We start from the raw sequence: 17,242 nt of genomic DNA on the forward strand, positions 1-17,242 counted from the left end.
TCTGTTTAAAGGGGCTGGGTGCTGAGTCTGCTCTGCATGTGTGATTGCAAAGCAGTTGGTGTGCTGGGAGCGATGCACAGAACATGTGCAAGGTTCACAAAGGTATTGTAATGAGGGATCCTGTGTGTGCAGCTCAACTACACAAATCCATCTCAAATGGACACTGAAGGACAATTGGCTTCTTAAAGCCAATTGCTGCCAATCTGCTGCTTATTTTTCTGCTACAATCTCAGGTCTGCCTGCGGTACCTTCACGGGTTTAGTGATATCAGTCACCCCAATAAGCAGCTACTTTATAGGGGATGATTCACACTTTCCTGTATCTACAGCAGGACCCAGGAATATAACAATAGCATCCCCTTGTGTTCTCAACTGGATCTTTGTGCCTTTTGCATAAATACTTGTTTAATCTTTCTGAAGAAACACTAATTCAGCAAACTCTAAATAATATAAGGCCTGATATGAATTGAAAAGCCACTCAATTTCACAGTACACGTACAGAATGTCAGTTACAATCGGGCACATTCAATTCAAACAATAAAACTTATTAGATGATAATACAAAGAAAAGGCCATATTTGTGAGTCACCATACTGAGCTTTAACAAGTTTTCAGTAAATAGTCTTGTAGATTTCTCTTTAGAAATTTGCCTGTGCAGAATCCAGTTTCAAAAAACCCTTCCACCCAGCACCTTATATTGCTTTGTACAAAGTCATATAAAAAAGCAAATATAATGACTGAGGTGTTTATCTATTGGTGAGAAAGACCAGTGAATAACTTATTTACAGTCCATTGTCTAAAGGAATGAAATTGGACGGACCACCCGGCATCAACCAAGGCACCGGAAACAACAAAGGCAAACTCAGCCCTGTCTATCCTGCAAAGTCCTCCTTACCAACATCTGGGGGCTAGTGCCAAAATTGGGAGAGCTGCCTCACAAACTAGTTAAGCAACAGCCTGACATAGTCACCCTCATGGAATCATACCTTACAGATAATGTCCCAGACACCACTGTTACCATCCCTGGTTATGTCCTGTCCCACCAGCAGGACAGACCCAGCAGAGGTGGTGACACAGTGGTATACGTTCGGGAGGGAGTTGCCCTGGGAGTACTCACATCGACTCCGATCCCATGAAGTCTCATGGCATCAGGTCAAACATGGGCAAGGAAACCTCCTGCTGATTACCATGTACCACCCTCCCTCAGCTGATGAATCAGTGTTCCTCCATGTTGAGCATCATTTGGAGGAAGCACTGAGGGTGGCAAGGGCGCAGAATGTGCTCTGGGTGGGGGACTTCAATGTCCATCACCAAGAGTGGCTCGTTAGCACCACTACAGACTGAGCTGACTGAGTCCTACAGGACTACTAGACTGAGTCTGCGGCAGGTGGTGAGGGAACCAACAAGAGGGAAAAACACACTTGACCTCATCCCCACCAACCTGCCTGCCGCACGTGCATCTGTCCATGACAGTGTCAGTAGGCGTGACCTCCACACAGTCGTTGTGGAGATGAAGTCCCGCCTTCACATTGAGGATACCCTCCATCGTGTTGTATGGCACTACCACCGTGCTAAATGGGATAGATTTCAAACAGATCTGCCCGTTAACAATCCTTCAAGCAAATTGGTTAAAGGGGTATGCAGTTGCTTGTTCTGTTCCTAGATGCCCCATAAAGAATGTGCCATTTTGGTTCTCTAATTACAGCAAGTTTCAGTACAACAATCACATGGCAAGTCCGTGAGGGAGTACAAGTGAATGGCTGGCACTGTTCATAAACCCAGAGAATAAAATCTGCCTCATTTAGCTAGATACCCGCACAGAGGAGATCCCTTCATCTCTCGTAAATTGCATTTTTCCATATTACATTGTTGTGTTTTAATTTCCCAAGAACAGGTGCGTGACAAAGATATCCAACATTACGATGGAAATGTGTAAGATAACGCATCAAATTTGTTTTTGGTCCTGAAGGCTGACAAGAGCAATGCTCGTGTGAAACAACTCAAGCGGCAGCTGGAAGAGGCCGAGGAGGAATCGCAGCGAATCAATGCGGCGCGGCGCAAACTCCAGCGGGAACTGGAAGAAGCCACTGAGCTGAACGAGACCATGAACCGCGAATGTAACACGCTGAAGAACAAACTCAGGTAAATTCCACACCCCCCCCCCCCCCCCCCACACCGACCGTCAGCGTCTCCGCTTTTGCCAACCTGTTTGCAGCGCCGGGCAACTTGCCGGGAATTTCCTCGGAGCTGATCCTGCTCCATCGCCGGGATTGCAGGAGATGAACTATTTCATAAACCTGATTCCTGCCCATGTTCCCCCCCCCCGCCCCCCACCAAATGAATTGATGGTAGCGGAGTGTTGGTAAACTCCGAGGCAATTCCCTGCCTTGGGTAGGATTTCCTCTGTTAAGGGAGCAATTTTGATGATTGTCGAATGAGCTAAAGGAAAATATCACTTGGATTAAGAAACAATTGACCAAAATAAATCTAACAGATCAAAACAATAACATGCCTCTGACGTTGAGTGATATCCAATGGAAGAAAGTAAAATTCCGTATCTTCCCACAGATATGGCCTAATTCATATCCCCCAATAGGACCCACCCAGCCCCCACCCTTCACCCCCATCGTGGATTTAGTTCACCCAAAATATTCAGGTTTTATTTTACTGCCTCGTGTCTGTGTAGGATTGCCAACCCTTCCACTTTGTCCGGGAGTCTCCCAGACCTGAGGTTTGTTCCGCCCTAGGCAAACATGAAGGAAAGAACATTGTGTGCATGGGACTGCGCCCCTTCACTGCCTCTGCCCGTGTCTTGTCTTGGTTGTAGCACAGTTAAAGAGGCTGAGTGGAAAGAAGCTTTCAAGTCAGGAAATGTCACCTCTTGTCCCCTTAACCAACCAGCCTGCATAATTTGTGATCCCAATTGGGTCTGAGATTTGAATCAATGAAAGTGGGGTGAGGGGAAGTGGATATTATGTCCTTTATTTGTGACCCCCCACACCACCCCACAGTCTCCAGTGACTGGAAGTGGGAGGGAGGTGTGGAGAAAGGAGCCACTGGCTGCTGTATTACAGAGGAGACGTCACTAGAATTTCAGGCAGGGTAACCAAAAATCCCCAAGAGATTTTTAAATGAAACAAACGAACAGAAGCTAACCAAACAAATGGGGAAGTCAAGGAAAATTAAAATATTCTGTGTGGGTTTTCACCTGTAACAGAAGCGATCCAACGAGTCAGTACTGTACATAAAGACAGAGATGAGGATTTTTTTTTTCTCTCAAAAAGAGGGTTGTGAGGCTTTGGAATTCTCTTCCTCAAAAGGTGGTTGAGGCAGATTCTTTGAATATGTTTAAGGCAGACGTAGATAGATTCTTCAGAAGCCAGCGGGAGCGGGGTGAAAGGTTATCGGAGACGAGCAGGAGTGTGGGGTTGAGGTTACATTCAGATCAGCCAGGATCTTATTCAATGGCGGAGCAGGCTCGAGGGGCCGAGTGGCCTAACTCCTACCCCCAATTCCTATGTTCACTCTAGACGTTGGTACACAAGAGTCACTCGGGCTCAAAACAAGTGGTCAGAGGTTCTGTTGAAGAGTCACACGGACTTGAAACATTAACTGTGTTCTTCTCCGCAGATGCTGCCAGACCTGCTGAGTTTTTCCAGGTATTTTTATTTTTGTTTTGGATTTCCAGCACCCGCAGTTTTTTGCTTTAATCTTAGTGGTCAGAGGAGTTGTGCCCAGCAGTTTATTATTTTTACTGGCCCTGGATAGCTAAGAATTATGACCAATCTTCCTTAGACCCACTCCATCATCATCATCATCAATATTATAAATCAGACGGAGTATCAGGGCCATAACCTTTAGCATGTGGCCCTGCCAGACTACCAGGCGCAAGCGAATATGATCCAAAAGCACAATACTGTTACGGATGCTGGAAACGTGAAATAAAAGCAGAGAGTGCTGGAAACTCTCAGCAGGTCTGGCAGCATCAGTGGAGAGAGAAACAGAGCTAACGTGTCAGGTCAATTCTGAAGAAAGGTCACTGATCTGAAACGTTGGGCAAAGACTTTACGGCCCCATCATAGCAGGGGGCAGGGCCGTGAAACTCGACAATCCCGTTCATGAGTGCGTTGACTTTGGGTGGGACTGTAAAATCCCGCCAGTGTGAAATTCCACCCGTTATCCCGGTTTCTCTCACCAGGGGTTCTGCCTGATCGGCTGCATGTTTCCAGCCACTATAAATGGTCCAGGAATAGGTGCAGTCGGAGTTGGCAACCCTCTTGTTTGCTCCACAATAAAATACCGGCGTTTTTTTTTTCTTAAAGAGTGGAAATAATGATCACGCAACAACAAAATCTCACCGGTTCCATTTAGGTTTTTTGTGGTATGTTATTTGCAAGAAAATAAGGAATACGGGGAATAACTTTAATCAGGCATGTGTCGAGATTTCCTTTTGACAACCTAATGAAAAATATTATTTTAAATAGTTGTTTTAAATAGTCTCCCAGGGAATGAGAAACAGAGGGAGCCTCACCAAGCCCACCCTTGTGAACCCTTTGCCAGCTCACTCCCAAAAAACCAGGGGTGGAAGCTTGAGGATGACTGTCTGCTCCTAGAATCTGATGGGATGAAGAATTGAGATTCAACAAACGGGAGAAAATACTTGAAAAAGTTTCTCTCCAGTTGGCATTTGGTGGGGACAGGGAAAAGAAAACCAGGTGTCCCAGTCCCATGGCCTCTGCCAGGAAGCATGTGAACGGCAGGATTAGGCCAGAGAAAGGCAGAAAGGGACCATTCAGCCCATCGTGTCTGCACTGGCCAAAAAGAGAAAAAAAGAGGCTAGCTGCTCATTTTAATCCCCCTTTCCAGCACCTGGTCCTTACCCTTGCAGGTTACAGAGCTTCAGATGCAGATCCAGGTACCTTTTAAATGAGTTGATAGAAGCTGATAGTCAGTTTAGCAGGAAAAAAAAGTATTTTTTTTTTGTTCTTGGGATGTGGGTGATGCTGGCAAAGATTTCCCAATCCTAGTTGTCCTGTGAAGGGTGATGGTGGGTCTTGCCATTTATACAACTGAGTGGCTTGTTAGGCCACATCGGGGAACATTAAAGTCAACCAAATAGCGTAAACTAGAGTCACACGTAGTTCAGGCCCAGAAAGGTAGCAAGATCCCATACTGAGGGTGTTAGTGATCTAGCTGGGTCATTCTGACAATTCCATGGCTTTTACAGTCACTTTTTCTGGTATCACTTAAAAAACAGATTTGCTGAAATGAATTTCATAACTTGCCACTGGGGATTTAAACTCCTTAGGCTACTAGCCCAGTTGCGCAACCAAAACACAGTGGGGATCTTTAAGTCATTGTCCAGAGTAACGCAGGCATGCACATTTACATGATCTCTGCTAACACTTTGGAAAGCAGCAGTGCAGACTGAGTTCATTAAATATCACTGAATAATAACCATAGCCGAAGAACTGATCACTAACATAGAGTGGATTTTCCAATGCTTTTCAATTGATTGGTATCTGCAAGATTCATTTAGTAAAATTCAGAGAGTGTTCTATTGTAGACTTCTGCACAATGTATGCTAGATCTGATTATTGTTGTTTTAAGAATCATTTATAATAGGAATGATGTGTAACTGTGAGGGAAATCTTGTCTCTATTACAGAGGTGCACATGAATCTGCTCAGTGAACGCCCAGGTACCTCCCAAACCTCAGCTACGCAACTTTTCGTATTGCTCAAATTTCCATCTCTTTTTCTCCTTAAGTACTGACGGTTTCTGATAACTCTGAAAGCTGAAGATAAATACCAGAAAAACATGAGTGACCTAAGAAAGAAGAGCCAGAGGATGTGATTTATACGTGACTTAGTATCGTGGGGATGGCTAGAAAAATATAAATCTTAATCCATGGCTCTTCATTATGCATTCTGTTTACGCCACATGTTAGATAAAATAGGAATCAGATTATAACAATTCATGTTCACACTGTGCTGAATTTCAAATTGTTCCTGGTGATGTTCACTCTTAACTATATTTTCTCCATGAAACATATTTCATGGAAATGACATTACATGTGGTATAAGTAAATGGAATAAAAGTTCTAATGGATAGTTACAGAAAAGAGCTTAACACTTTTAATACTGCTGTGCACATGCAGTAGAATGTGCAATTTCCATATATACTCAAGGCTGTCACTAACCATTTGTGCTTCATTTGAAAAGACCCTTACACTGCCGAATCCGCTAAAAGATTTGTGAAACTTACTTTAGCCTTGATTATTTTTTTCTCCCTCCATTTCAGATCTCACCCCATTTTGTTTGTAGCTTGGCTTAGCAGAGAGCTGGGAGCAGAGCCACAAACTAAGTGGGGTGGGATTTTTGACAAGTACAGATGGTGGGCTGTGGTAATTGCCATGCGTTTCTCCTCCTATGTTTTCAAACTCCTTGAAACGTAGGATGACTTTGTGGGTGACCACAAGTTGAACAGGCTCCCACCACTCTGTAGCAGACCAAGCCACAAATCAATCCTGGGAAATACAATCTGTTCCTAAGTACTATGTATGATACTTTTCTACATAAGCAAACAGTCATTTAGGTATTCTTAAAGCAAAGCTTTGCGGCAGTTAAGGGTTTGACCCGGTCTGCTTTATTAATTATTAATTCCATGTTATGGAGCTGTTTTTTCTCCCAAGCCCTTTGAGGATTGTATAAACAATCTGTTTAGCAGATTTCCATCATACTATCTTTAAAAATAAAACACATATCTTTCATTCTGAACTTTTCAGTAATAAATGAGACATTGCCTAAAAAAGTTAATGCAGGTGAATATCTTATAACTTGACGTAATCTCTTAGTCCTCAAAGGGTTAATAAAACAAACCTGCTGAATAAGCATGGCTAAGGCTAATGCACCGAAGGATGTTCATATTTAAGGGTAAACAGTAGATACAAACAAAGTTATGAAGTTTGCTTAAGCTGAAATAATAAAGAATTTTGAGATTACTGATATATTCCATGCCCACTTTAAGCTTTGTACTGTTCACATCAGAACATTGGAGCCATGAAGTAAATACACAAGCAGTTATTGCCCAGTTTATTTCCGCACATAAACAACAAGCAAGGCAGATTCACTGATGCTGTTTATCTAACTCCACACATATGTAGAATTAAATTGCTTGAACATAACTATAAAGGATACATTGGTTGTATTTAAAAATATATGCGTAGAAGCCCTACCCAATCCTTGGTATATGTTGCATGTATAGTCTCAAAGCACATCAACACGCATGTCACAAAGCTACAACAGTAATTTGTCACAGAGCAGGTGTGTAGTAATCACTGCAATCTTATCTTATTTGGCTGACAGTAGGACTGGTCATGATTCAACCGCACCTACGACAAAGGCTAGAGATTTGAAAATAAAAACAAATCCCCAGCTCACCCAGAGTCTCCAAGTTGGACATGCAACAAAAGCAGCGGCAAGTTTCATCGAGAGAACACTAAGATTGATATATCTGAGGTCAAAGCCTTACTTTTAGAACATCAATCCTTCACCATAAGTTTCAAAAAATACTGCATCATTTAAAAAGAGTTAAATTACAGATGCAATGACCTCCATGCCCAAGATTTAAATATATCCACAATCACCTTTCAGTTTTTGAAGGGTAAAGAATTACTCTCAAGTCACTCACTGTTTATATAATTTGAATGCATTGATCAGCAGACATCCTTTATCATGGTTGATGGTTTCAAATGGTTGGAGGCCTATGTCCATCCAACCAGTTTTAGGTAGTTAAGTATTTGGCATTTCTTTATCGTAAATGTTGGTAGAGAGTTGTTTGGAGGGGTGGTCTAAACATTGGAATGCTCCTTGTCGGGTTTGATTTTTGCTATTCACTAACATGGTGCGTTTCCTGATGTAGGCGTGGAAATGATCCGATGCTGAGTGGAGCACGGAGATCTGGCAGCAGACGCGGAGTGGTCGATAACACTTCACTAGAAAACTCTGATGAAGATGTTGGAGGACGAGATGCGGACTTCAATAGCACAAAATCTAGTGAATAATGACAGTGTAGCATACCGTGGTATGGTATAGAAAGGGGAAAATTATACACAAATGATTAGTAAAGCTTCAAAAAGGTCACACACTTATGGTATTAGCAGGGCACAGTTTTTCCATTTATAAAACTAGTCATTCACAATTATTAAAAAAATATTTTCACATGCATGTGGCCGAAAATATTTTATTTTGCTAAATATTTTACATGTATCAAAGTTTCAAATAATATTCTAGCATTTAAAATACATTGTAAAAATGAAAGTTAAAATATGTAACCCTAATGTGCACTGCCTAATGGGTTAGGATTTTAAAATGGTTGTATTTTGTTGCTAAACCATAAATGAAATAGCATCAAAAATATAAAAATGCACATTTCCCTTACTGAAATTATTTGGTCCTTTTCAGTAGCACTATGATATCAAAGATGGATGGTGCTCTTTGTATCTTTATAGGAAGAGCCAAGCACATTACTGTACTATTTGCAATACATACCTACCAGACCACAGCAATACTGGTCACAGAATTCTATAGAATTGCTTTGTTCAGCCACTTGAAATACTGGATTTAAAAACAAACCATTGTTTGCAGTAATATATTCGGAACATGCTAAACTTAGTCTGCGAAGTGTTTCTGAAGCTGTTTACGACTCACTATCACAAATAAAGGACTTTATCACAAAGTCAAGCATTTGATAACTGTTCTTCTTAAATGTACATCTCTTTCTGCAGTTTTTCTCTAAGTAGCTATCACCCGCACAAAATAACAATTATAAACCTGACAGTCAAAATGGAAGTTTAGGGGAACTTGATATCTGAACTCAAACAGGTCTTGCAACAGAAGAGAGTTTGATTCAGTCCAGTCCGACCTAATCAAGTGGGGTTTTTTTTCCCTATAGGCCAACTATCAGTCATAGGTTAATGCAATTGAGCCAATCTCACTCAGAAAACAGAGAGGGCACAAAGTTGCCCAGGAATTCAGTACTAAACTGGTACCCGGTAATCTCATGTGAGTCACAGAACAAGCAATGTAATGAATGGAACTGTCACGGTGGTATGCCAGGGAGTGTCTTCTGAACAGAAACTGGGATTTTTAAATTCAACCTCACATATTACAGAATAAGGATTGGGACAGCTGTGCACAGCTATAAAATTAAGTAGAATAGTGCATGAGTCTAATATAATTGCTTGTGCAAATACTTTGAAACATGCATATAGTCTTGATGTATTAATTCTCATTTGTAATGTTATGTTTGCTACCACCTTAAGTATTCTGTTGCTCGGACTGCTGGTGAAACCACAGAAGAGATAAACACTCCCACTATTCTCTGTGTTTAAACACCTGATCGGATTGTTTTGTCTGAAGGAAGTGGTGTGTTTTACAGTCTGCAGGAACAAGGGCAAGAAGGGAAATTGAAGTTGCAGTCCAGCAAATATAGCAATTAAAAAAACAACTTAAACTAGGACACTAGCAGCAAAGCATTTGCCACCTTCATAAATCTGGTCACTTCTCGAAACATTTCCACTGGCCAGCCTTGTGATGATAAGAATGTTGAAGCCTCTCCCATCACTATCCATAACTCCAGACCACAACATGCATGGAAAAGTGTACGTTGCCCTAGCAACTCAGGCTCCCTGAGTGAACTGGAACACACCATTACCACCCACCTCTTGACAACTTTATCTCCACTCCAGCCAGTAACGGGTGTCACTCTCCCTTGAGGGTACACAGCAAATCAGCATTCACAATGCCAGTCAGCAACCCGCTTCATACGTCTACTATTTGATGGGAAAGAAGAATTGCAGAACCTTCAGCCTAATTCTAGGTACATCAGGCCTTGCTCCATTGATGCAGTGAGTGACCTTCCAATTAAGGTGGCCTAAATTTCTTCTGCAAAAAAAGATAAGTCTGTTAAACATCAAAATATATGTTAAGATATGTAAATGAAGTGGTGTACTTTTCCACGTTTTTAAGATGTTATCACAATGCATACACTCTCCTCATCCAAAGGAAGGATTTAACGGTTGAAGTGATGCAAGTCGAAATACACGCAAGAGAGATCAGCATGCACCACAACCAGACTGCCTACAACCATTATCTTGCCATTAATTTTAGTTGTGGGCTCCATCTATGATCAGGAACAACTTATCTACATAAGTTCCAAGTTAGCAGAGTGTCAGTGGCAGTAAAGATCTCCATTGCCCAGAGCTTATTTGCTGCTGGCATTTTCCAGACAAGCAGTGCTATGTCAGCCAATGCTTTGTCCAGTGGGATTGCCAACCCTCCAGGATTGGCCTGGAGTCTCCAGGAATTGACGATCAATCTCCAGGACACTGGTGGGTGCAAACCTGGGGAAAAATCATCAGGGCATTGAAAAAGATTAAAAAAGCTCAACGCAAACTGGAGGAACAGCACCTCATCTTCCAACTAGGCACTTTACAGCCTTTCGGACTGAATATTGAGTTCAACAATTTTAGATCATGAACTCTCTCCTCCATCCCCACCCTCTTTCTGATTTTTCCCCCTCCTTTTTGTTTTTTCCAATAATTTATATAGATTTTTCTTTTCCCACCTATTTCCATTATTTTTAAATGTATTTCCATCCATTGTTTTATCTCTACCTTTTAGCCTATTTCGATTGCTTCAACCCACCCCACCCCCACTAGGACTATCTGTACCTTGTTTGTCCTGCTTTCTACCCTTAATTAGCACATTCCTTAGATAATATCACCACCTTCAACACTTCTTTGTCCTTTTGTCTGTGACATCTTTTGGTTATCTCCACCTAACACTGGCCCTCTATCCAGCTCTCTTGTCCCAACACCCCCCCCCCCCCCCGTAAATCAGCTTATATTTCACCCCTTTTCTATTTTTCCTTAGTTCTGTTGAAGAGTCATGCGGACTCAAAACGTTAACTGTGTTCCTCTCCGCAGATGCTGCCAGACCTGCTGAGTTTTTCCAGGTATTTTTGTTTCTTTTCTTTGAACATTTCTCTTGACCAGATATAAAAATATCGAAAATGGGAAAAGAGACTGTTTGGTTGACAGTCAAGCATCATCCAATTAGGTAATGAGTCTTTTTGCTTTCCAATTGATGTACAAAGTTAGTGTGTCACGATGATTGATGGGCTGGCTGACTAATGGCTGGAGCTTGGGTCATGTGATAAAGCCTCCACGAATACATGTAATCACATGCCCAGACATGCATTAAACTGATAATAGTGAATTCATCAGCCACATGATATTCTTCTACTTTTCCAAGTGGCAACAGAGACCACGGACAACACACAGCCAGGTATACATCAAGGCAGCAGGCTCATATTCCACCACGCTTTTGTTTTTCTGACCTTCACCAACTATATCCTCTGCTTAACAGCTGTGGGAAAAGTCCCACTACCCTATGGTGAAGTAGGGTCAGTGCCTAGTCTACACAGGAAGGCCCACAATGGTAAAGAATGGAACAATTGTTAGAATGCACCCTCCACTGCATTCAGAGATTGCATTTTAAGGTGAATAACATGAGAAAGAATAAGACAGAGCAAGAACAGGGGCTTGTGCAGCAGGAAATGGGGGGGCTAACTCGCTTCACTTTCCCAACTCTCTCAGCACTTTTATAAGTATGGATGTGGAGACTGAACTCCTCCAACAATGAGGGCTTGGTCTTCCTCCAATTTGGGTCTTTTCCCTTGTGACACATTGCAGGATTTCTGATCATGAAAAGGATAGAGGAAATTAACTTAACTATTGTCCTTCAATTAAAACATGGTGAATTTCCGTTGGTTTAAAAGTTTCTCAGAGTCTACGCTTATTGACCTACTCTGGCTCCCTATCCAGCAACATCTTGATTTTAAAATTTTTAACCTTGTTTCCAAGTCCCCCTCTGGCCTCACCTCCTCCCATCTCTGTAAGCCTGCTCCACCTCTTTGATCCTCCAAGGTCTGGGTCAAAATCCTGGAACTCCCTCCCTAACAGCACTGTGGGTGTAACTACACTACAGGGTCAAAATCCTGGAACTCCCTCCCTAACAGCACTGTGGGTGTAACTACACCACAGGGTCAAAATCCTGGAACTCCCTCCCTAACAGCACTGTGGGTGTAACTACACCACAGGGTCAAAATCCTGGAACTCCCTCCCTAACAGCACTGTGGGTGTAACTACACCACAGGGTCAAAATCCTGGAACTCCCTCCCTAACAGCACTGTGGGTGTAACTACACCACAGGGTCAAAATCCTGGAACTCCCTCCCTAACAGCACTGTGGGTGTAACTACACCACAGGGACTGCAGCGGCTCAAGGTGACGACAATTAGGCATGGGCAATAAATGCTGGCCTACCACGTCCCGTGAATAAATGGAATAAAAAATTTCTACACTTTCCCCAATTCTGGATTCTTGTTTACCGGTGTTTTTAATTGCTCCAAGATTGGTGCAGTGCTTTCAACTGCCAAGTCTGAAATTCCCTCCCTAAACCGTTCCACCTCCCTTTCATCTTTTAAGCCCTACCTCGTTGACCAACATCTCATGTGACTTGGTTCCAAATTTGTTCGATAACTCTTCCTGTGTAGTGCCTTGGGATATTTTACAATATTAGAATACTAAGACCATAAGATGTAGGAGCAGAAGTAGTCCATTCAGCCCATCGAGTCTGCTCCGCCAGTCAGTGAGGTCATGGCTGATCTGATAATCCTCAATTCCACTTTCCTGCCTTTTCCCCATAACCCTTGATTCCCTTACATTAAAAATCTGTCTATCTCAGCCTTGAATATACTTACGACCCAGCCTCTACGATAAAGAATTCCACAGATTCACTGCCCTCAGAGAGAAGAAATTCCTCCTTATCTCCATCTTAAATGGGTGACCCCTTACTATGACATTATGCCCTCTGGTCCTAGACCATCCCACAAGGGAAAACAACCTCTCAGCATCCACAACAAAAACACAAACAGAAATACCTGGAAAAACAGAACAGTTCTGTTGAAGGGTCATGAGGACTCGAAACGTCAACTGTGCTCTCCTCCGCCGATGCTGCCAGACCTGCTGAGTTTTTCCAGGTATTTCTGTTTCAGTTTTTGTTTTGGATTTCCAACTGCATCCGCAGTTTTTTGCTTTTATCTCTCAGCATCTACCTTGACAAGCCCCCTAAGAATCTTATACATTTCAATAAGGTCACCTCTCATTCTTCTAAACTCCAATCAGTACAGGCCCAAACTACTCAAACTGTCTTCATAAGAAAATCCCTCTATACCTAGGATCAACCTGGTGAGCCTTCTCTGGACTGCCTCCAATGCCAGTATATCTTTCCTTAGATAAGGGGAGCAAAACTGTTCACAGTATTCTAGGTGTGGTCTAACTAGTGCCTTGTATATTTTTAGCAAGACTTCACTATTTCAAAGGGAATGGAGTATAAAAATAAAGGCTAACATTCCATTTGCCTTCTCTATTACCTGTTGAACTCGTATGCTAGCTTTTTGTGATTCATGCATGAGGACCCCCAAATCCCTCTGTGCTGCAGCTTTCTGCAGTCTTTCTCCATTTAAATAATATTCAGCTCCTCAATTCTTCCTACCAAAGTGCATAACCTCACATTTTCCCACATTTTATTCCACCTGCCAAATTTTTGCCCACTCATTTAATCTGTCTATATCCCCCTGTAGACTCTGTCATCCTCACCACTTGTCTTCCCACTGATGTCATCCGCAAACTTGGCGATAGTACATTCACTTCCCTCAGCCAAGTCATTAATATATATTGTAAATAGTTGTGGCCCCACCACAGATGCCATGGCACTCCACGAGCTACAGGTTGCCATCCTGAAAATGCCCCCCTTATCCCAACACTGTCTTCTATTGGTTAGCTAATCCTCTATCCATGTCAATATATTACCCCCCAACACCAGGGGCCTTTATCTCACTAAGTAGCCTTATTTACAGTACCTTATCGAACACCTTTTGGGAATCCAAATATATCTACTGGTTCCCTTTATCTATCCTACTTGTTACCTCCCCAAAGAATTCTAATAGAATTGTTAGGCATGATTTCCCCTTCATGAAGCTATGCTGGATCTGCTTGATTATATTATGTATTTCTAAATGCTCTACTATTACATCCTTTATAATAGACTAACATTTTCCCAATGGCAGATTTTAAGCTAACTGGCCTATAATTACCTGCATCACATATAAATGCAGGTTTTGTTGGGATCTTTGCTGTTTAAATCCCTGCTCCCACAGGGAATTAGGGCTAGTTGCTATGTTGGGTACAGTCAGGAGTGGTGGAGGTGTACCATTGGCAAAAAGGCTCCGACATGAACCGGGTAGCTGAGAATGGACCCTAATGAGAACAATCGCACCAGTAATGCACTGAAATTGTGATAATTGGTAGCAACACTGGTCAAGTGCAGATTCCCCACCTTATCAACAGTAAGGTTGTAACTCACTGATGGCGCATATCTAACTGGTAGTAATGAGTATGAAATCCCAATTGCATCTCACAAGGTGCCCTCAGGTTCCCCTGTCATTGTCAATTTTAAACAGACCTGATCTCCCTCAACGTCTTCTTGGATTCTGGTCGTAATAGGGTGAAAGCTCAGAGCAGAGGGAGGAGTGAAGAAGGCTGGGGGTTCAGGGAGAGAGTAGGAGACCAGGTGAGGGAGAGGGTCCTCCAAACATCAAGTCCACTCCCCTTTATGTGATAGATAGGTTGGGTTCATATCATATCAGTCTGTGGCAGCTGGTTTTGACACATGAAATCTGCGCTGTGGCCCATGTGACGATACCAAGTCTCAGTTTAGAATTTTCACTTTCTCTCAGAATCAGAGACCAAAGGAGACAGAGATCAGGCATATTAAAAGTGGCATGGACAAGGGAGCGTGATCGCATCCTGAGATACAAGGGGAATATCATACAGTCTATATGTAACTGGTAGTAATGGGTGAGTTTCAATATTACTTTTGGTTAAAAGTGTGCTCTAGTATTAGTTAGTGTAATCTGAGAGTTATTATTAGTCACTGGTGAAATCAAAGTTCCTCCCAATGCCAGGTGTCTCCTGCAAATCACTTTCTCACTTGAGTTGCCCATCCGTCTCCTAGCTCTTGGAATGTCTCACAACTGATGCAAAACCACACGTAAAGATACTCAAAAGGAGACTTTTAGAAAACTGATGCAATGCCATTTGCACATGGTCAGAATATTACGTGATCAAACCTCCAGTCAGAGTTGACAACCCTAGCCACTGGTTGCTAAAGGGACCACTCAGGAAAGAGAGACCGTGAAAGTTCCAAAATTTTATTTTCTATGGAGTTAGGAGTAGCGGAGTTTCTCATAGCTTCAATCATCCCACCACCAACCTGCCCTCACCTTCCAGGCTTTTCTCTGATCTCTGAGCTGACTGAAAGCTGCACAGCCTGGGACTCATGAGACCCAAGGATGAACTTACTTCAGTCATCATGCCCTCTCCATTCCAGGTGTGCCATCACTACATCACCAGATAGAGTGTATTAAGGGATTTGGGGCCCATAGGACTCAACATGGTAGACGGTAAGAGAATATTTCCCCTCATTGGGGAATGTAGAACTAGGGAGCACAATTTCAAAATAAGGGGTCACTCATTTAAGATTGAGAGAAGTTTCTTCTCCGAGGGCTGTTAGTTTTTGGAATTCTCTATTACACACTGGAGGCTGGATCATTAAATATATTGAAGGCTGAATTACACAAGATTTTTGATCTACAAGGGGAGTTACAGTGGGCAGGAAGGAAAGCAGAGCTAAGACGACAATCAGATCAGCCATGATCTTATTGAATGGCAGAGCTGGTTCAAGGGGTCAAACGCTTACTCCTGCTCCTTAAGCCCAATCCAAAGCTAAAGCTTTAAGTCCTAAATGAGGGCCAAACTTGAAAATCCAATATGTGTAAATTTTGCAATGCATCTTAATTCCAACAGATCATAGCCAAACATCTATGGTAGGAAAAGGGAGAGTTTTAAGGATAAAAATTACCTTGGATTCTTAACAAAAGTTAGAAGCAGCCAGCATAAATTCCAAAATGAAGGAGGAGCATGTGTCAATTCTACAAAGAACAGACCTGGTAAATGGAAGAATATAATTTAGTATCCATGGACACTAGGAAAACTTTTCAAACAGTTCCAAGCTAGATCACTAAAAACACTTAAAAAGAGGAGCAAGCTGGAACAATTTGTTAGAAGGGAGAAAACAGTGGAGTTATGAGCAGTTTTTTCCAGAATGGCTCAAAGTGAATTATGGATGTGCTCCAGGATTCCGTTCTGGGGCCTCCTCAAATCAAATGTGGATCAATGATTTGGATACAGACCTGCGGAATCAAAATCAATTTCTAAATAATTTTTGGATGACACCAAGTCGTGGGACGGGGGTGTGTGTGTGTGCGGGGGTGTGTGTGTGTGCGCGCTTGTCAACGCCGAGGGCTGCAACAAATTACAGGACAGTATTAATGAACTTGTAGAATGGGCAAATAAAATTCAACTCAGATAAATGTACATTTTGGGAGGAAGAATAAAGAGGTTACTTATTACTTGGAAGATACAAGTCTCGAAGAGGTAGAGGAATAAAAGAATCTGAGTACAAATACACCAATTACTAAAAGTCATGCCACAGATTAGCAAGGTTTTGTTTTTAAAAAAAGGCAAACAAGCATTGGTTTTACTTCTAGAGGGATAGAATTGAAAAGTAAGTTATGCTAAACCTGTCTAATCTCAATTAGACCACACTGAATACTGTGTGCAGTTCTGGTCACCATATTATAAGAACAATTTAGGAGACACTGGAGAGGGTGCAGAGAAGATTTACAAGGATGATGCCAGAAATCTGAGAGTATACATATCAGGAAAGGATTGAAAGGCTGGGTCTTTTTACTCTTGAGGAAAAAAGGTGGCTGAGGGATGACCTAATAGAGGTCTTTAAAATTATGAAGGGTTTTGATGGAGTGGATACAAAGGGAATGTTTCCTCTTGTGGGGAAGAATACGACTAGAGGTCATCAAAAAATGAAACCCATTGAGGAATCCAACAGGGAATTCAGAAGAAATGCCTTCACCCAAAGAGTGGGGAGAATGTGGAACTTGCTACAACAAAGTGGTTTAAGCAAATAGAATAAATGCATTTGAGAAGAAACTAGACACTCAAACGAGGGAGAAGAGTAGAGATGATTACAATGATAGAT

The 17,242-nt window shown here is 42.2% G+C and overlaps 1 protein-coding gene across 3 annotated transcripts in view; it reads left to right on the plus strand.

The window, feature by feature from the left end:
• Positions 1-8,736, plus strand: part of LOC121288264 (myosin-11-like) — a 167,861-nt gene extending 159,125 nt beyond the window's left edge. For 2 of the 3 annotated variants that reach the window (XM_041206771.1, XM_041206772.1), the window contains 2 exons: positions 1,968-2,140; positions 7,921-8,736. In XM_041206771.1, the coding sequence (XP_041062705.1) occupies positions 1,968-2,140; positions 7,921-8,062 (315 nt within the window). In that variant the 3' untranslated portion in view covers positions 8,063-8,736. Of the gene's footprint in view, positions 1-1,967; positions 2,141-5,665; positions 5,699-7,920 lie in introns of all 3 variants that reach the window. The other variant, XM_041206773.1, reaches the window with a different exon arrangement.
• Positions 8,737-17,242: the final 8,506 nt, after the last annotated feature.

Source organism: Carcharodon carcharias, chromosome 15, assembly GCF_017639515.1.
Source record: "Carcharodon carcharias isolate sCarCar2 chromosome 15, sCarCar2.pri, whole genome shotgun sequence".
NCBI lineage: Eukaryota > Metazoa > Chordata > Chondrichthyes > Lamniformes > Lamnidae > Carcharodon > Carcharodon carcharias.